The 20,486-nt window shown below is 45.2% G+C and overlaps 1 protein-coding gene across 1 annotated transcript in view; it reads right to left on the reverse strand.

Annotated features, from left to right (window-relative positions):
- Positions 1-1,229: 1,229 nt before the first annotated feature.
- Positions 1,230-20,486, reverse strand: part of LOC127587424 (phosphatidylinositol 4-phosphate 5-kinase type-1 gamma-like) — a 99,823-nt gene continuing 80,566 nt past the window's right edge. Inside the window, exons 18-26 of the mRNA XM_052045721.1 lie at positions 15,718-15,858; positions 10,902-11,016; positions 9,070-9,156; positions 8,286-8,354; positions 5,364-5,579; positions 3,696-3,804; positions 2,901-3,032; positions 2,168-2,241; positions 1,230-1,596 (exon numbers count right to left, since the gene is read on the reverse strand). Coding sequence (XP_051901681.1) covers positions 1,429-1,596; positions 2,168-2,241; positions 2,901-3,032; positions 3,696-3,804; positions 5,364-5,579; positions 8,286-8,354; positions 9,070-9,156; positions 10,902-11,016; positions 15,718-15,858 — 1,111 coding nt within the window. The 3' untranslated portion in view covers positions 1,230-1,428. The remainder of the gene's footprint in view (positions 1,597-2,167; positions 2,242-2,900; positions 3,033-3,695; positions 3,805-5,363; positions 5,580-8,285; positions 8,355-9,069; positions 9,157-10,901; positions 11,017-15,717; positions 15,859-20,486) is intronic.

Below are 20,486 nucleotides of genomic sequence, written 5' to 3' on the forward strand. Positions count from 1 at the left end.
AAGGGGGTGTTACTAAGTACTGACCATGCAGGGTGCCCAAACTTTTGCTTTGGGCTCTTTTCCTTTTTTGTTTTGAAACTGTAAAGGACGGAAAAAAAAAGTAATCTTGCTTAAGATATTAAATGTGTCATCTTTCACTTCATGCCTTTTGGAAATCAGGTCATCTTTTATTCGCTTAGCTATTCACAGTAAGTTTGACCAGGGGTGCCCAAACCTTTGCATGCCACTGTAAATGGGAGGGACCTTATGGGTGTTGATGTAGAGAGACCTTCAGGTGTAAGTTCACAGTTGCATGAAAATGGCAACCCAAGCAGATGGGGTGGGGAAGGCAGCATCTGGCCTGCTTGCCTACATAGTCCGAGGCATTGAGTACAAGAGTTTGGACGTCATTGGTTAGACTGTACTTGAAACATTGTGCAGAGTTCTGGTTGTCTCATTACAGGAAGGATGTGGTAGCATTGGAAAAGTGCAGAAGAGATTCACCAGGACATTGCCTGGAATGGAGCGCTCCGATTACAAGATAGATTGGATAGGCTGGGCTTGTTCTCGCTGAAGCTTTGGAGGCTGAGGGTGACCCTATGGAGCTTTATAAGGGGCATAGATTGGGTATATCAAAATTAGAGAGCATCAGTTTAAAGTGAGAGGGAAGAAATTTAAAGAAAATCTGAGGGGCAAATTTTTCCCACACAGAGAGTGGTGAATATCCTGAAAGAGCTACCAGGAGATGGTAGAAGCAGATGCAATTACAATGTTTAAAAGATATTCGGACAGGTACTTGGATAGGAAAAGAGCCAAGGGATATAGGCCTAATGTGAGGAAATGGGATTAGAATGGACAGGCATCATGGTCAGTGTGGATGAATTGGGTCAAAGGGCCCGTTTCTGTGCTGTACAGCTTTGACTCGTATTGGACAAGCACTTAATCGCCAAGGCATGGAATACTATAGACCCCTACTTCTGATAAATGGGACTAGTATAGATGAATACTTGATTGGCATGGACAAGGGCCCGTTTTCCCTGCTACGTGACTCTATGACTTTAAATGCTCCACACCTGCTTTAATGCTTTTCCTCCCACCCCACAGGTACTTGTGCATTCTTTTCTTCCCCAAAGATGAGTAAACACTTCCTCCAACGATGTACGCAGGTGCACATTATCAACATCATCCCTTCATAACCACACAGGTATGCATGCCCTCGATCTCAGAGGCAAGTTCAAGACATTCAGAAATGCAAGAAGAATATTTTATTAACATTCCACTGTAGGTCAGGAGCTTTTACACAGCATATAAAGGAAAAGGGAAATAAAAAGATATCTGAGCACAATTTCTACCATTTGCAGCTATTACTGCAAAAGACTGTTGTGGCACCAGGTTACAGTGGGCAGCAATGCAGTGAAGCTCTCTCTCAGCGACACCAGCTGAAGCACCTCATTTTTTCTCTTCTTCCTTGTCCTTCTTGCCATCCTTTGAAGTCTGTGATTGCAGGGAGCCCATGGCATTGCGAATAGCTTCGTTATTAGGGTCAACCCCAGGCAGGTTTTCCAACACACTCTGCAAGAACTCTGGGTCCTCCATGACATCGTAGTTATCTTCTTCCTGTTGGGAGATTTGGGGTAGGTGAGGGTGGGGATAGGAAAACTCCAACGTTTAGTCAAATCACAATCTGATACTGCAGAAGGTAAATGGTTTGTGGAGCTCATGGTCACAGGTCAAATCCTGCTTTGGAGGCCAGAGGCTAGAGCTGGGTGCTCCTTGTGTGCCAAAGACGGCCAACTATGGGTACATACACCTAATCATTACTAGGTGACCTGGGCTGGAAAATGTGACTATGTGTGGAGTAAAAGATAGGACAGAACAAGTACATCAGAAGTACAAATGACAAAAATAATGAAAACACTGGACAAGCAACTGAGACCACTACTGTAGCTGGCAGCCTTCTGACACAATCCCCCATCTTGGCTGCACTGAGGGTGACTATCAAGCACAAGCAGCAACTTTGTGGTAGGCAATTCAGAAACAAAAGCAGCTGTTTTTTTTGTCACTTGTCCACTCTCAGTCATCTTACACTTGGATTAAGGAGCTGCAGCAGAGCTGGGGATGAAAGTTGGCTGCAGAGGCGCAGCATGGGAATAAGAGGCGCAGGGTGGGGGCGAGGCGTCACATGTACCTTGGCAGTAGCTTCTGATGTGTCCATGGCAGTGCCAGCGTCCATGCCGGATAAATCTGCAGCACTCCCAAACTCTAAAGGAGAACAAAAGTTAAAATCATTTTCCTGATTGCCTTGTACCAGTCTACAAAATGCTCCCAGTTGTAATTCAGTAAACCCAGCTTACTGGCTGATAATGGCACTGACAATGATAATGGCAGTACCAGGAGAGTGCTCCATGTTTGGGTGAGATGTGTTGCCTCTCAGGGTGCACAGTTCCCTGTGGGGACTGTTTTGATGACAAGAGTTCTTCCTGGCATCTTTGGGCAATATTTATCCATAACCCAATATTAAAAGATACAGGTCAGTCCGTCGCCCCGTGCGGCTTTGTGACAATGTACCCACGGGAAAGTTGGCCATACCTCCTACACCAGGAGTTGACACTTTCAATGTGCTTCATTGTCAGTGAAGCACTCAGGGATATCCTGAGGTTGTGAAAGGTGAGAAATGAGGATGGGAATGGGTAGAGGAGTGAGTTAGAAAGGAGACTTTATGGTCAGCAAGAATAAGAGTCAGGACTACATTCAGTACTCGGTCTGACAGGTTTAGTATGATCGGGTTGTGCAGGTCACACGAGGTTAAGGGGCCACACTTCATCTTGCGTAAAAGATCCATTCGTGTGGTTAGAAAGGAATTTGGGGTTGAGGTGTTTCGGTGAGAGGGACGGGGTGAGGTTTTCCGCTCTGTACTGTACCGGCTGCCTGGAGAGACATCTGCATGGCGTAGGCAATCTGCTCGTCCTCAGTCATGCTGCTTATATCTGGCAGCCCAGTTTCTGGGGACTCCTGCTGGTTTATTGACATCTTCAGAAGGGCATCATCTGGCTCTAAGGACAACAAAGAGAAGTCTTTCTCTCTGAATCTCAGCCAGTCACTCACACAGACACCCCTGCCACCACATCAACAGAAGAGACAGATTACAAAAGGAGTTTAAACCAAAGGGAGGGGGATGAGCGCAAGAGAGAAGAAATACAAATGGCTGTGAATTAGCTCCCCAGGACACATCTGCTCTTGAACATCCATCAGTTACTCCTAGGACCCTGCTCTAAATTCCACATACAGAGGTGATGGAAGCCGATTTCAGGAACTATCCTAAATGCGGTTTGGACAAAAGTTTTGAACAAAGGAACTTAACGCAGTTACAGACAAAAAGCAGAGGGCAGGAGTGGGACTGATTGTCAGCACGTCCCTTCTGCAATTTAAAATACACCGACAAACAAGGAGAAGAGCTCCCCTCGATGGCCCTGGAGGAAATGCTGCAAACAGCCAAGGATGAAGCTGAATTTAATGTTTAATCTGGAAGAAGGAGCCAAGGACTCCCAATTCTTCATCACCACTGTGCAACCAACCACAGCCAGCTGGGTCAATAGGATCAAGAGCAGGTGCTCTGCCTTAAACCAACACACACACAGCAGCGAATCACTGGTGGACAACTGCCAACCAGCTTCACAACCTCTCCCTCAGCACAAAGCAGCAGCCAAAAGCCCCACCGTCACCAGTAGGAGTCACAATTCCCGCCTCCACGGCTGACACAGCTGCCGCTCGCCTGGCCTCCTCTTCCTGCCGCTGCCGCTGTTCCTCCATTGACACACGGAGAGCCTATGGATGAAGAGGAACAACATTTTCAATCACGTCTTCAAAATTACCACTGACCAATCTGGCGCTTCTGCAAACAAACTTGGCACCCTCCCTCCCACAGCAGTTTACAGCCAATTAGAATTAATTTGAGGTCACTTTTGTAAAATGGGAAGTACAGCAATTAATCAAGATCACACAGTTTACCAACTGACATTGAATAGAAAATTTCAAACAAGGGAGAAACACCCAGGTTGATGCTGGGGAGAATGTAGCTCAACTCTTCTTTTAGTGACTGCAAGATATTTTATGTGCAAATGACAGGGCATAAGGGACTCTCAATTTAATGTCATGCAAAAAAGTGATCTCACTTTGTATGACACTCAAAACAAGCCAGTGAAGCACTGCATGCCCCTGCATTCAATGTTCACTGCAAATCCAAATTCTGGGTTGCCTGGTCACCACATTCAAACAGAGCGGGAGAGTGAGAGACAGAGAAAAAAAAACATAGAAACATAGAAAACCTACAGCACAATTCAGGCCCTTTGGCCCACAAAGCTGTGCCGAACATGTCCCTACCTTAGAAATTACTAGGCTTACCCATAGCCCTCTATTTTTCTCAGCTCCATGTACCTGTCCAAAAGTCTCTTAAAAGACCCTATCGTATCCACCTCCACCGCCGTTGCCGGCAGCCCATTCCACGCACTCACCACTCTCTGAGTAAAAAACTTACCCCTGACACCTCCTCCATACCTACTCCCCAGCACCTTAAACCTATATCCTCTTGCGGCAACCATTTCAGCCCTGCGAAAAAGCCTCTGTCTACACGATCAATGCCTCTCATCATCTTATACACCTCTATCAGGTCCCCCCTCATCCTCCGTCGCTCCAAGGAGAAAAGGCTGAGTTTCCTCAAATTGCTTTCATAAGGCATGCTCCCCAATCCAGGCAGCATCCTTGTAAATCTCCCCTGCACCCTTTCTATGGCTTCCACATCCTTCCTGTAGCGAGGCGACTAGAACTGAGCACAGTACTCCAAGTGGGGTCTGACCAGGGTCCTATATAGCTGCAATATTACCTCTCGACTCGTAAATTCAATTCCACGATTGATGAAGGACAATACACCATGTGACTTCTTAACCACAGAGTCAACCTAAAGTACTACGTGCAGTTTTGATTTCCTTACCCAAGAAAGGATATACTGAAATGTATAAAATTCTGACAGGACTTCACAGCTGAATGCAGGGAAGGTGTTTCTCCTGGCTGGAGTGTCTAGAACAAGGGGATGACATAAGATATTCAGAGAGATGTGGAGAAATTTCTTTACTCTGAGAGTGGTGAACTTGTGGAATTCCCCTACCACAGAGATTGTGGAGGACATCACGGAATATATTTACATAGATAGATTTCTAAACACAAAAAGCATCAAAGGGGAATGGGGAAGAGAACAAGAATGCAGCATTGAGGTACAGGATAAGCCATGATTGTATTGACTGACGGAGCAGACACAAAGGGCTGAATGCCCCCTCCTGCTACAACTTTTCTGTGTTCAAAGAAAGAAATAGAGAACAACTTCTGCTTACCAGGGCCAATTCAGGGTCTGCACTGGGGTCCACTCCAAACTCAAAATCACTGGCTCCAAGTCCGAGCATGGTGCCCCCTTCCCCGGCTAGGATGGGGGAGCTGATAAGAGCATCTGCGAGACTTGGGCCTGGAGGCACTGTCACCAGATGGGAACCTGTTCCATCCTTTCCATTCAGTGCATTGATAAAAGCTGTTAACTTGTCTGTGTTTGCTTCCTGAAGAAGAGAGCATAGAGTTATACAACAGGGAAACAGGCCCTTCAGCCCAACTTGTCTATGCTGACCAAGATTCTCATCTAAGCTCATCCCATTTGCCAGTGTTTGGCCCATATCCCTTTAAACCTTTCCTATCCAAATGTCTATTAAAAGTGGTAACTGTACCCAGCTTTACCACTTCCTATGGCAGCTTGTTCCATATACCCACCACCCTCTGTGTGGAAAAGTTACCCCTCAGGTCCCCTTTAAATTTTTCCCCTCTCACCTCAAGTTTTAGATTCCCCTACCCTGAGAAAAAGGCTGTGACCATTCACCCTATCAATTTATAAAATAAATCTCTACAAGGTCACCCCTCAGCCCCCTATACTGCAGGGAAAAAAGCCCCAGCCTCTCCTAACTCTGGCCCTCCAGTCCCGGCAACATCCTTCTGAATCTATTCTGTATCCTTTTCAGCTTAATGGCAATCTCATTAGCTCCTAAAGCTAGGTGACCAGAAATGCACACAACATTCCAAGTTCAGTCTCACTAACATCTTGTACAGCTGTAACACGACGTCCCAACTCTCACACTCAGTGCCCTGACCGATGAAGGCAAGTGTGCCAAATGCCTTCTTCACCACCCTGCTACATAGGTCATCACTTTCATCTATGTACTTGTACCCCAAGGTCTCTCTGCTCTACAACACTCTCCAGGGCTCTGCCATTTACCGTGCCAAGTAACCAACCGAAATGCAACATTTCACACGTGTCCGAGTTAAATTTCTTCTGCCATTTCTTCATCCAGTTTCCCACTTGATCTAGATCCTGTTGTAATCTTAGATAACCTTCTTCAGAGTCCATTATACTTCCAATTTTGGTGTCATTCACAAACTTACTAGCCATACCAACTACATTCTCATCCAAATCGTTAATACCGATGACGAACAACAGTCGACCCTACGCCAAGTCCTGCAGAACACCACTGGTCACAAGCCTCCAATCTGAAAAACCCTGCAATACGACCTTCTGACTCCTTCCACCAAGGCAATTTTGTAATCAATTGCCTAGCTCGTCATGGATCCAGCACCTCACTCTGGCTAACAATGATGCAAGCAATTGTTAGCCAGGGTCCCAGCAATTTCTTTCCCACCTTCCCACAATGTCCCACACTCGGTCAGGTCCCTGGGATTTATCCAACTTTATGTGCTTTAGGACCACCAGCATCCCCTTTTTTGTAATGTGGACATGTTTCAAGACATCACTATTCACTTCCCTGAATTCCCTAGCTTCCATGGCTTTCTCCATGGTAAATACAGAGGAGAAATATTCATTTAACACCTCACCCACCTCCTGTGGCTCCACACATAGATGACCATGTTCATCTTTAAGGAACTCTATTTCTCCCAAGTTAAGCGTTTGCTTTTAATATACTTATGGAATCTCTTAGCATTCTCCTTTACCTTATCTGCCAAAGGTATCTCGTGATCTTTTTGCTCTCCTGGTTTCCCTCGATTATACTGCTCTATCGTTAGACTTATGGATTCACTTAAACCTGACATACGCCTGTCTTTTCCCTGACCAGAGTGTCAATATCCTTCGTCAACCAGGGTTCCCCAATCCTGCCAGCCTTGCCCTTCACTCTAAAAGAATATGCTGGGCCTGGGCCATCTCATACACAATTCCATATCTTCTTATGACCTAGGAGGCCATCTGGCCACTGAGCCTGTGCCTACTCTCAGCAATCCTATCAGGTCCATTCCCACACTCTTCTCCTGATAACTATTTCACGTGGCCCTCAACTCTCCCTGATTCTCCTACCACAAAAAACTAAGGATAATTCTCAATAGTCAACTTGCCTTGCGGATGAGGAAGAAAACTGGAGCACCTGGAGGAAACCATCCTGCTCCCATATTCTTTGTGTTGGATGATAAGAGTTTCCCCATCCTGCCAATTTAAACGTTCTGTGGAAGTCCATTCCAAGGTCCCTCTGTTTCCCCCATACCATTCACTATGTATTTGCCTTGCTGCACTGCCCCAGAAGATTTTTTAAATTTCTCTGGATTAAATTCCATTCATGGGAATGGTTCATTAGCTCCTATTCAATTCAGTTCAAGGTCAACCAGATGGACACACGTAAATGGCAGGACCCTTGGGAGAATTGATGTACAGAGGGATCTTGGGAATATACCTCCCTTCTCAGACTTCAACTGCCGTCACCTGCCTCCCCAGACACCAATTTTCCTTATTTTCTTTCAAGAGATAAGGAAAGCTACTCAGGAATTGGAGCTGCCTTCCGACACCAAGTGGTCCTACGTCATTGGATCTGCAGGAAAGTTGGGAAAGGAGCAGGGCAGCTTGGTTAATGAAGTTTCCCACTGCTCCTTTGCCCTCGCCGCCACTATTACCCCATGGATATAATTACTAGTTGTTGTCAGTTAGTACAGAAATGATTGGCATTCCACTCTCTTCTCCCCAAATAACCTGCTATTATCCTGAATTTTGGGTATCCAACAAGAGACCAGAATCCTGTCAAGTCTGAATAAGTCTTTAAAACATTCAAACGGACTTTACATTCCACCGCCCAGGAATATACAAACTCTCTGCTTCTCTGTTGGCTTCCCTTGGGTCACACAATTCCCTCAGTTTCTAAACTCCTCTCCCATTCCCCATGACCCAACCCCTCCTCACTCAACTTTTCCACCTCTTGTTGTCAGATCCCATGACTAACCTCCTCTCCAAAGTTCACGATATCCACATTCACTTTTTCCTTCTTCAGTCTCTTGGCCAATTTGATCAACTGCAAGGAGCAAACCACAACAGACAAATGCACAGCCTTGGCGGGTGAATGTTACACAGACTGCAGCCACAGCAGCAGGGGCAAAACTTGTCAACGAACATTGTGTTCATCTTCCCACACCCATCTCATTCCCGTCCCATGCAGTAGCCAGCCATCAGCACTTGGCTGCCTTTCACTGTCTAATTTAGTGTCAACTTGATCAGTGCTATACAGGTCATCAATGTGGGCTGTTCACATAAGGAAGAAATCACTAGGCTATGGGGCAGGAGGCAGTGCAGGGGTTACCTGCCTCAAAGAGAAGCTTGGTATCACTTTGCAAGTTCTCTCGTCACTTGGTTAGGGTGCGGAGTCTGAAACACAACTGAAAGTCTGGACAATCCAGCATCAATTGTGTCAGAAGGGGAATATTAGGGACAACCATCCTGCTCACCTTACTTCTGACTCAGAGATTGGAGTGCTCTCCGTTTAGCAAAGGCTGACAGCCCACAGCTTGCTAAAAAGCTCACAAGTATATAAAGAGCAACAGAATCAATAGGATTCAGTGTAAGTATCAGGATCAGTAACAAATCACACCTACCCCATTCTAGCACATTACCGAAATAGTTAATGAGGGGCAAGATTGGGAAGAGACAAACTCAAAGGAATGAAGACATAGGTTGGTGGGGAAGGGGATGTGCGCGGATAGAGTAGCAGAAACAAGCCTGTGGTCACTCACATCCTTTTCATTGTCTTCTACTGGGCTTCCGACAAATACAATTATCCGTGTTTTGTGGTTCTTCCCTTGACGATGTTTAAGAGCTAACTGGAAAAGAGTTTACACAGAATTACAGCACAGATATAAACCATTCAGCCCCTCTACTCCATGCTCCCTTGTGCACCACACAAGCCTCCTCTCACCACGACATCTGCCCATCCTATTCATTTCTCCCATTCAATAGATGATAATTACTAATAAATTCACTCAGGAAGGTGGGAAGGTTTGTTCTGGCTCCTTTTGTGAGAGAGCTGAGAGCACAGAACTCACTCCCAGTGAATGCAGAGTCATTCAGCAGAGATTCTTTACGCAGAAGCTGGATAACCTTCCCCTTAAAGACATCTCCCCTTTTGGCGTGAGAGCAAGTTCCATGCTCTCAACATTCTGGTGAAAGAATTTTGTGGTCATAGTCATATAGAATAGAAACTGGCCCTACTGACATTCCTGGCCATCTACACTAATCCCATCTGACTGCATTAGGTCCATATCCTTCTAGCCTTGCCTATTCAAGTGGCTGTTGAAATGTCTTAACCATAGTGACTGTACCCAATTCCACCAGCAGCATGGTCCAGACATCAACCACTTTCTGCATATAAAAACTTTCCCCTTGGATCCTCTAAACCTCCTTTTCCTCACCATAAATTTATGCCCTCTTGATTTTGATACCCATATGATGGGAAAAGATTCTGGTTATCTTTCCTATCTATGCCTCTCAATTTTATATACTTCCATCAGGTCACCCCTCAGCCTCTTTTGCTCCAGGGAAAACAATCCCTCCCTATACTGTGCATTTCCAACCTCTATTTGACTTTTTCTCCCACATTCCTAATTGAACTTATCAGTGATTATTGTCTCTTGATGATTGTTTGTTCTGGCTTAACCCACAAGTGGAAACATATCAGAACATACCTTCTCTATTCTCTGAGCCTGTCCCATACTGTAACCTACCAGTTTTGATACCAGCATAAACTTTGAGCACATTCTCCACTTCAGAGAATCCAGTGACAACATCTAATACAGAACAAATGGTCCAAGTCTTGGTGTTCTTATGAGCATGGGGTGCACACCCAACAGCAGACTGACGTTGGGGCAGTGGGGAGCGTGGTAGTTCCCCGACAGGTGTAGGGGTGTGTGTGTGTGTGTGTGTATTCAGACTGAGTGGGTCAAGCCAAATGTAGAGAGTACAGCCTCTTTAACCCTTGCCCTCCATGCTCCAATACAACTATTAAAATGAAGGTATGAGTAGGGCAACTTCAGATCAGATCCAAGCTGGACAGGGTAGAGTGAATCTATTTCCTCCGATGGGAGATGAGGACAAGGTGGGGAAGCCAAAACAAGGGAGTAAGACCTTTGAGTCATAGCTAGGCTGTGTAGGGGTGGGAGCAGCTCCTCATACAAAAGGTGTGGGAAATCTAGAATTTTCTCTACGTGTTGACACCTTGAGTCAACTGGGAATATCAAAACTGGGACAGAGTTTAGTCATTTTGGGGTAAAATGGATCTGGAACCAAGGCAACGATGGAAAGAAGATGCTGCTGCCATGATCAAGCTGAATGGTGTAACAGGCTTGGAGTGGTGGGAGAAAGCAAGGATTTAGATCCTTTGTTTCTCGTCTCCTGACATCACATGAAAACAATGACCTGCTCATTACCCCACAGCTGTCTGTAGGAGTTTGAAAGATGTGTTTCCTAAACAAGAGTGAGCACAGTTTGAATACACTCCATAGGCTGGGTGCTTTGAGAATTCCAGACTTGAAAAGGCTGTGAGTTTGTTCCCCACAGAGGGTTCACTTACGTGGGCAACTCGGATGCCAGTGCAGAAGCTGATTTTCCCAGTGGGCTGGACGGCATGAAGCTTGGAGAGAATCCGACCCGTGTCAGGGGTCAAAGTCGTGAGAACCTCACAGTTACTGCAAGTGGACCAAGAGAGACAGCTGTTAAACAGAACACCACAACACCGCCTGGTATACAACTGACTTTGAACCAAAGGGTAGGAGGACGAACAGGTGGCAAGTAGAAAACAGGACAAAGTCACACATGGAGCTATCGATGGGAGAACAAAGTCCATGGAGCAATGGACCAATGATGGGAGAGGTTAAATGCCAGGCACGACAAAGTGACAGTGAGATGTAGTGGAAGGTTGGGGGGAGGGTGTGAGATTGCAGGGAGCAAAGGGCCAGTGAAAAGAGCAGCAAGCAACAGGTGCGGGAAAAGAGAAATTAATGGGACCGAAAGCTGATAAATCCCCAGAACCTGATGAACCTGCATCCTATAGTTTTGAAGGTAGTTGCTGTTTTCCAAAATAGTTCCCACAGCTTGGAAAGAATAAATAAAGCCACTATTTAAATAAAGTGGGGGGAGGCATCAGAGTTATAGACCACTTAGGATGATGCCAGTAGCATTAAAAATTCTGGAAATGATGTGGTAATGGGGCACTTCAAAAATAATAACAGAGAAGGATTAAAGTATCAAAGTAATTTTTTTCACCTTTAAGGCAGCGTATCTTAGAAATTCTTTATTGATTTGGATGTTCAGTTGCTGCATTCATTTGAGACAGATCAACAGATTTGGAGATATTAAGGAATGAAGGGGTATATGGGTTACTCAGGAAACTGGTGCTAAGATGTGCCACGATCTTCTTAAATGGTGGAGCAGCCATGAGTCAAATACTCCTCCTACTTCATGTTCTTTTGTTCAACAGGGCTGTGATGGGGGTTGGGTCTGTGCCACTGAACAAATAATATCCAGCCCAGCTCAAACCAATTACATGACAAAATAATCACAGCTGGAACCTTTAACCCAGGACAATACCATCCGAGGGAATGGTCACAGCTGAAAAAGGCAATGTGCACTCTCAGCTGTGTATTGCCCAATGGAACAGCACCCAGTCTGCTGAATAGCAAAGGTGGATTGAAGGTATTGGTTCATTATTGTCACTTGTACCGAGGTACAGTGAAAAGCTTGTCTTACAAACCGATCATACAGAGTTAGTGCAGAGTGCATTGATGTGGTACAGGTAAAAACAATTAACAGTAGAGAGTAAAGTGTCACAGCCACAGAGAAAGTGCAGTGCAATAGGGTGCAAGGTCAGGAAGATCGTGAGGTCATAGTCCATCTCACTGTATAAGGGAACCGTTCGATAGTCTTATCACAGTGGGGTAGAAGCTGTCCTTAAGTCTGGTAGTATGTGCCCTCAGGCTCCTGTATCTTCTACCCATTGGAAGAGAAGAGAGAATGTCCCAGGTGGGTGGGGTCTTTGATTATGCTGGCTGCTACACCAAGACAACGAGAGGTAAAGACAGAGTCCAAGGAGGGGAGGCTGGTGTCCGTGATGCGCTGGGCTGTGTCCACAACTCTCTGCAGTTTCTTGCGGTCCTGGGCAGAGCAGTTACCGTACCAAGCCGTGATACATCCAGATAGGATGCTTTCTATGGTGCATCAGTAAAAGTTGGTGAGAGTGAACGGGGACAAACCAAATTTCTTTAGCCTCCTGAGGAAGTAGAGGCACTGGTGAGCTTTCTTGGCCGTGGCTTCTATGTGATTTGAGCAGGACAGGCTGTTGGTGACGTTCACTCCCAGGAACTTGAAGCTCTCAACCCGCTCGACCTCAGCATCATTGATGTAGACAGGTGCATGTACACTGCCCCCTTTTCTGATGTCAATGACCAGCTCATTTGTTTTGTTGACATTGAGGGAAAGGTTGTTGTCATGACACCATTCCACTAAGCTCTCCATCTCCTTCTTGTACTCCTACTCATCGCGGTTTGAGATATGGCCTACAACGGTGGTATCATCTGCAAGCTTGTAGATGGAGGTAAATTTGCCCGTGATGGGCTGAAGCACTGGGTGCACAAGGGCATATATGGAGTGATCACAGTTTTAGACTTCAGGGTTGATAGGCCTTGAGACCAAGTTTGGATTCAGCTGCTGTGGAAGAATAACTCAACACTCTTGACTTGGGCTCACAAGTAGCAGAGAGAAAATAAAACACACTGCCACTCAGTTGTAACGTCTACCGATTAGAGCCACAGCATTAAAGCAGCACGCTGGGTTTCTGAAACAGATTATGCCTGAGGCTCATTTTGGAAACTGCTGCCAGTTTTCTGTCTTGTTTTGTGATTTTCCATCTGATTTGTTGCTGGATTTAATGATGTCGAATTTGATTTTCCCAACAGGGAAAACGTGCTTGTCGCACGTGTAATCTGGGTGCCCACGTTCACCCCAGCAGCATTTCCCAGCAACCTTTAGAGTCAGAGAGTACTACAGCACAGAAACAGGCCCTTCAGCCCATCTAGTCCATGCCGACCTGATCTTCTGCCTAGCCCCACTTACCTGCACTCAGACCATATCCGTCCAAGCCCCTCCCATCCATGGACCTATCCAAACTTCTCTTAATTGTCACAATTGAACCCGCTGGCAGCTCATTCCACACTCTGAGTGAAGAAGGTTCCCCTCAGATTCCCCTTAAATATTTCACCTTTCAACCAAAACCTAATAGTTCTAGTCTCACCCAACCTTAGGGGTAAAAGCCTGCATGCATTCACCTTATCTATACCCCTCATAATTTTGTATACCTCTATAAGATCTCCCCTCATTCTCCTGAGCTCCAGGTAATAAAGTCCTAACCTTGTTATGGATTAGGTTGCTATTTGGTGAATGTCCCTTTAAGACATAGTACAGTAGTGTATGTGCGTGTGCGGCGTCATTACGACAACAGAAGGCGACAACGTGCTGACATTTGGTGCTCAGTCAGTCAGGGAAAGTCAGAAAAGAGAGAGAGGGGGGGGAGAGAGAGAGAGAGAGAGAGAGAGAGAGAGAGACACTGCCTGCTGGTCTCTGTACTGATGGATGAAAAACAATAACTGTGTCTGTCACCACCATCCACGTATGGATTTTTGGAGTAATCCAGTGGAGTCTACTTTGTTGTTAACCTGTAGAAGGAAACAGGTATTTCTGTGGACGGCCACGTCTCGAATGCCATTCGGGGTGGCAGACACTTCGAAACAAAGCAGTTGGAGATCATCAGTGACTGAGGTGTCATATGGAACATTTGGATTTCATAATTTCTCTCTATCCTCTCTCTACAATTTTCTCTTCAGTCAACGGTGGTTTTGCAAAAGCCTTTGCTCACGTTTCACCTGATGACTTGCTGAACTGAACTTTGAGAACTATTCCTGGACTTGGAGTTTGGGAATTTGCCACACACACACTTTGAGTTTAGTTTTGGGGTTAATGTTTAATAACTCACATTTTTACTTTTCTTATTATTATTTTACGTAGTTATTAATAAAATAGTTTCTAACACATACATGACTCGGTGTGTTTCTTTTGTTGCTGGTACGTAACAAACTATTAAACCTTTCCCTATAACTCAGGTCCTTAAGTCCCAGCAACATCCCTGTAAATTTTCTCTGCACTCTTTCTAGCTTATTGATATCTTTCCTGTAGGTAGGTGACCAGACTGCACACAATACTTCAAATTCGGCCTCACCAACGTCTCGTACAACTTCAACATAACACCTCAACTCCTGTACTCAATGCCCTGACTCATGAAGGCCTATGTGTCAAAAGCTCTCTTCACAACCCTATCTACCTGTATTCCCAGGTCCCTCTGTTCCACCCCACACCCCTACCATTCACTGTGCAAGTCCTACCCTGGTTTGTTCTTCCAAATTTCATCACCTCACACTTGTCCCAATTAAATTCCATCAGCCATTTTTCAGCCCATTTTCCAAGCTGGTCAAGATCACACTGCAAACTGATAGCCCTCCTCGCTGTCCACTACGCCCCCAATCTTGGTGTTATCTGCAAATCTGCTGATCCAGTTTACCACATTATCATCTAAATCATTAATAGAGATGATAAACAACAACAGACCCAACACCTATCCCTGTGGCACACCACTAGTTACAGGCCTCCAGTCAGGGAGACTACTACCACTCTCTGCTTTCTCCCACTAAACCAATGTTGAATCCAACTGACTACCTCATCCTGAATGCCAAACAACTTAACCTTCTGGACCAGTGTCCCATGAGGGACTTTGACAAAGGCCTTGCTGAGGTCCATGCAGACAACGTCCACTGCCCTTTCCCTCATCAACCTTCTTGGTAACCTCCTCAAAAAACTCTATAAGATTGGTTAGATATGACCTACCATGCACAAAGCCATGTTGACTATCTCTAATCAGGCCCTGTCTATCCAAATACCTATATATCCTGTCCCTCAGAATGCCTTCCAATGATTTACCCACGACTGGCCTATAATTTCCTGGCTTATTTTTAGAGCCTTTCTTGAACAACATTAGCTATCCTCCAGTCCTCCGGCACCTCATCTCATCGAGGTGTTTCTTGTGGACACTGTTCCTGTAGCCATATTCTTCTCATCCAGCCCCACCTATAAACATTGGCTACATCAGTCCCACAAAAGCTTCTTCCATTTGGAGCACCAATGAAGATGAAGCAGTGAGATATCTGATGGCATTTTAGTGAAATAACATCTGACACTGCCACATCAGGAGATTTTAGGACATGGCCAAAGCTCAGTCCAAGAAAGCTTTTAACGAGAGGTGGATAAGTTTAAGGATGAAGTGAGGGTGAGGAAGCATCACTTACTTGGCAAGCGTGATGAGCCCCACGTTGTTCTCAGGATTGCTTCGTGTTTTGGAATGGCACACGATGTTGACGGCATCCTGCTGTGCTTGCAGCCTGGTTGGCAGGAAGTCTCCATTCCTCATGTATTCACTGTTGTCAACACTGTAGAAGAAATAGATGTCAGAATCGAGCAGAGGCTTATACTGCCTGTCAAGCTAGGAGGGAAGGTCATCTACCCACAACAGTCAGTGCATCTCTCTAACCCACAGATATCCAAGCATTCTCAGTCCGATTAATATTGTGTTCCATTTCCACTCCCTTACAACTTCTTGTATATGGTAGATAGCCAAACCCTTGATGACAGAGGATCTTGGCGTACAAGTCCATGGTTCCCTGAAAGTGGCAACACAAGTAGATAGGGTGATAAAGAAGGCATACGGCATGCTTGCCTTCATTTACCCTAGGCATTTGAGTATACAAGTCAGGAAATCACATTGCAGCTGGCATAAAACTTTGGTCAGGCCATATCAGAATCAGGTTTATTATCACTGACATGTGTCATGAAATTTGTTGTTTTGTGGCAGCAGTACAGTGCAAGACATAAAAATTATTACAAGTTATGAAAATAAATAGTGCAAAAGAGGAATAAAGAGGTAGTGTTCATGGACCGTTCAGAAACCTGACGGCGGAAGGGAATAATCTATTCCTAAAACATAGTGTGTGGAGTATTTGGAGTATTATGTACAGTGGTGGTCAGCGCATTACAGGAAGGACGTGGAGGCTTTGGAGAGGGTGCAGAAGAGGTTCACCGGGATGTTACCTGAATTAGAGAGTATTAGCTATAGGAGAGGTTGGACAAAACTGGATTTTTTTTTCCTGGAGTATCGGAGGCTGAAGGGTGACCTGATCGAAGTGTATAAAATTATAAGAGGCATAGATAGTCAGTCTCTTTCCTGATGGAAATATCAAATACTAGATGTCAAAAGGTGATAAGGGGAATGCTTAAAGATTTACAACAAATTGCTTTTTTTAAAACAGGGTGTGGTCGGCACCTGGAACATGCTGCCAGGGGAGGTGGTGGAAGCAGAAGCCATAGCAACATTTGAGAGGCATTTACACAGACACATGAACAGGCAGGGAGTGGAGGGATATGGACCACGTGCAGGCAGAAGGGATGCGTTTGGATCGGCATCATGGTCGGCACAGAGATGGTGAACTGAAGGGCCTGTTCCTGTACTGTCCTGTTCTATGTTCCACTTCACCACTCTTTCAGATCATGGACTACCTTTAACTGAATTTCACCAGTCCACTTTTCCTCCCGATCCCTAATCCCGAGAACCATCTCAATTTGCATTGAAGCCCACTCTCCACTCCCAGTTAGCAAAGGCAGACGTCCATATTTCAAAACCCCATGTGAAATGTCACATCCTGATTTTGCACCAAGAGGCTAGACTAATTTAAGATTATACCCCTTGTTCATATTAGGGAAAAGTTTTATATACATCTGACCCCGCTTCTCAAGGTGAAAATGACCATCCAGCATTGCCTCCAGTTTCAAGCCCTCAGAGACAGAGTTAGCCAGCATGGGAAACAGGGCCTTTGGCTCAACTCATCCATAACTACCAAGGTATCTACCACACCCAGCTTGATTTGCCTGCATTTGGCCCGTATCCCTCTAAACCTCTCCTCTCCACGTACCTGTCCAAATGTCTTTTAAACATTGTAATTGTACCCGCCTCTATCACTTCCACCAGCAGCCCATTCCATATACACATTACCTTCTGGTCTCCTTTAAATCTTTCCTCTCTCACCTTAAACCTATGCCCTCTAGTTTTAGACTCCCTACCTTGGGGAAAAGACAGTGACCATTCACCCTATCTATGGCCATCATGATTTTATAAACCTCTACAAGGTCACCCTCTGCCTCCTATGCTCCAGGAAACAAAGTCTCAACCAATCCAGCCAAGTCCTCTGGTCCCAGTAACATCCTTGTAAACTTGGCATGTCCCCATCAATCCCTACCAACCTTTAATCGATGCACCATAGATGCATCATGGCTTGATCTGGCAACTGCTCTGTCTGTGACCACAAGAAACTGCAGAGAGCTGTGGACACAGCTCAGCACATCACAGAAACCAACCTGCCCTCCATGGACTCTGTCTATAATTCTTGCTGCCTCAGTAAAGCAGCCAGCATAATCAAAGACCCCACCCATCCTGGACAATCTCTCTTCTCCCCTCTCCCATTGGGCAGAAGATACAAAAGCACGTACCATCAGGCTCAAGGACAGCTTCTACCCCTCTGTTGTAAGAATGGTACCCTAGTACGATAAGACAGACTCTTGACCTCACAATCTACCTCATTATAACCTTACACCGTACTATCTATCTGCACTGCACTTTCTCCGTAGCTGTGACACTTTACTCTGCATTCTGTTATTGTTTTACCTTGTACTACCTCAATACACTGTGTAATGAATTGATCTGTATGAACAGTATGCAAGACAAGCTTTTCACTGTACCTAGGAACGTGACAGTAGTAAACCAATTCCAATCTTTTCTGCACCCTTTCCAGCTTAATGACATCCTTCCTATAGCTAGACAACCAGAACTAAGCACAATACTCCAAGTGTGGTCTCACCAACATCTTGTACTCAGTGCCCTGACGGATGAAGGGAAGCATGTCATATGCCTTTTTCATCATCCTGTGTTGCCACTTTCAGGGAACCTCTGTTCTGCAACACCATCCAGGACTCTACCGTTCACTGTGTACATCCCGCCCAGGTTTAACTTCCCAAAATGCAACACTTCGCACTTGTCCAACTTAAATTCCATCTGCCATTCCTTGGCCCATTTTCCCAGTAGGTGTGAATCCTGTTGTAATCTTACACAGCATTTGTCTACTTTATCACCAGTTTTGGTGCCATCTACATTCTCATCCAAATCATTAATACAGATGACAAGCAACAGTGGACCCAGCAGCGATCCCTATGACACACTGTTTGTCACAGGCCTCCAATCTGAAAAATAACCCTCCACCACCACCCTCTGACTGTTACCACCAAGCCAATTTTGTATTCAATTGGCTAGCTCACCCTGGATCCCATGTGATCTAACCTTCTGGGCTAGGCTATCACGTGGGACCTTGTCAAAGGCCTTGCTGAAGTCCACGTAGACCAATGTCTACCACCCTGCCCTCATCAACCCTCTTGATCAGCGCTTCAGAAAACTCAATCAAATTTGAGAGACAAGATTTCCCATGTACAAAACCATGCTGACAATCCCTAATCAGTCCCCGTCTTTCCAAATGCAGGTAAATCCAATCTCTCAAAATCCCCTGCAATAACTTTCCCACCACTGATTTTAGGCTCTCTGGCCTGTAGTTCCCTGGCTTGTCCTTACAGCCTTTCTTAAATAAATGCACAATATTAGCCACTGATCAGTCTTCTGGTACCTCACCCTGGCTAATGATGATGCCTCTGCCAGGGCCCCAGTGTTTTCTTCCCTGACTTCCCACAACGTCGCACATTTGGTCAGTTTCTGGGTATTTATTTATGCACTTTAAGACTGCCAACACCTCCTCTTTTGTAATGTGGATATGTTTCAAGACATCACTATTTTCTTCCCTGAATACCCTCAGTTCAATGATCTTATCTACAGTAAATATAGATGAGAAATATTCATTTAAGGCCTCTCCCATCTCCTGTGGCTCTTCATTCCATTGCTTCCACCAGCCAATCAGACCCTTGGGAGTCTGCAGCAGCTCAGACTGGTAAAAAGAAAGACAAGCCCAGATTTCAACGCCAGTGTAGCATCATGCATAAAATCAGTACAGCGTATCCAGGAACTTTGGAATGCAGCCTGTACTGAAAGTAACTGATACAGAAAAATCCAATTATTCCGGCACATTCAGGGCCTTGGTGGTGCCGGACTAGCAGATTTCCCAGACTAGCAAGTATTATTTTATTAATACTTCAACAATCTGTTAATTGACCTGTTTTTACACTTCAGTGAACCCAGTAAGTTTAAAGGAAGGGCAGACAATAGAACCAGGTGAGTTTAATGACAGCGCGGGATCCAGGGGCCCAGAAATGGAACAGAGAGTGCTGGAAGCAGGGCCCAGCGTGAAAATTACTAATATCACCTGGTGAGCCAGATGCTAATTCTACTGGTTTTATAATAGTAATGGAATAAGATAGGACTGGTCCACAAATTAAAATTCTAAATTGTGGCAAGGCAAATTTTGAAGACATTAAACAGAAACATGCAAACGTTGATTGAGAGAGTCTTAGCAAGTAAAGGGATGCCCGGCAAGTGGGAGGCTATGAGAAGTGAGAACAGGGAGTGTTCAGGGACATCATGTTCCCGTTAGAGTGAAGGGCAAGGCTGGCAGGATTAGGGAATTCTGGTTTACGACGGATATTGAGGCACTGGTCAGAAAAAGGTGTACATCAGATATGGTCAGCTAGGATCAACCCTAACCCTAACATCAGTGATGGGAAAGTTACTGGACGGGATTCTGAGGTACAGGATCTACCAATGTTTGGAAAGGGATAGTGGTACATGTTTTCAGGCATAAGATACAAAAGGTTGAAAACACGCACCAACAGGCTCAAGGACAGCTTTTATCCTGCTGTTATAACGCTCTTGAATGGACCTCTTGTACAATAAAGATGAACTCTCGATCTCTCAATCTATCTCGTCTTGGCCCTTGCCCCTCATTTGTCCACCTGCACTTCATTTTTTCCGTAACTGTAACACTATATACTGCATTTTGTTATTGCTTTTCCT

This window comes from Pristis pectinata, chromosome 40 (assembly GCF_009764475.1).
Source record: "Pristis pectinata isolate sPriPec2 chromosome 40, sPriPec2.1.pri, whole genome shotgun sequence".
NCBI lineage: Eukaryota > Metazoa > Chordata > Chondrichthyes > Rhinopristiformes > Pristidae > Pristis > Pristis pectinata.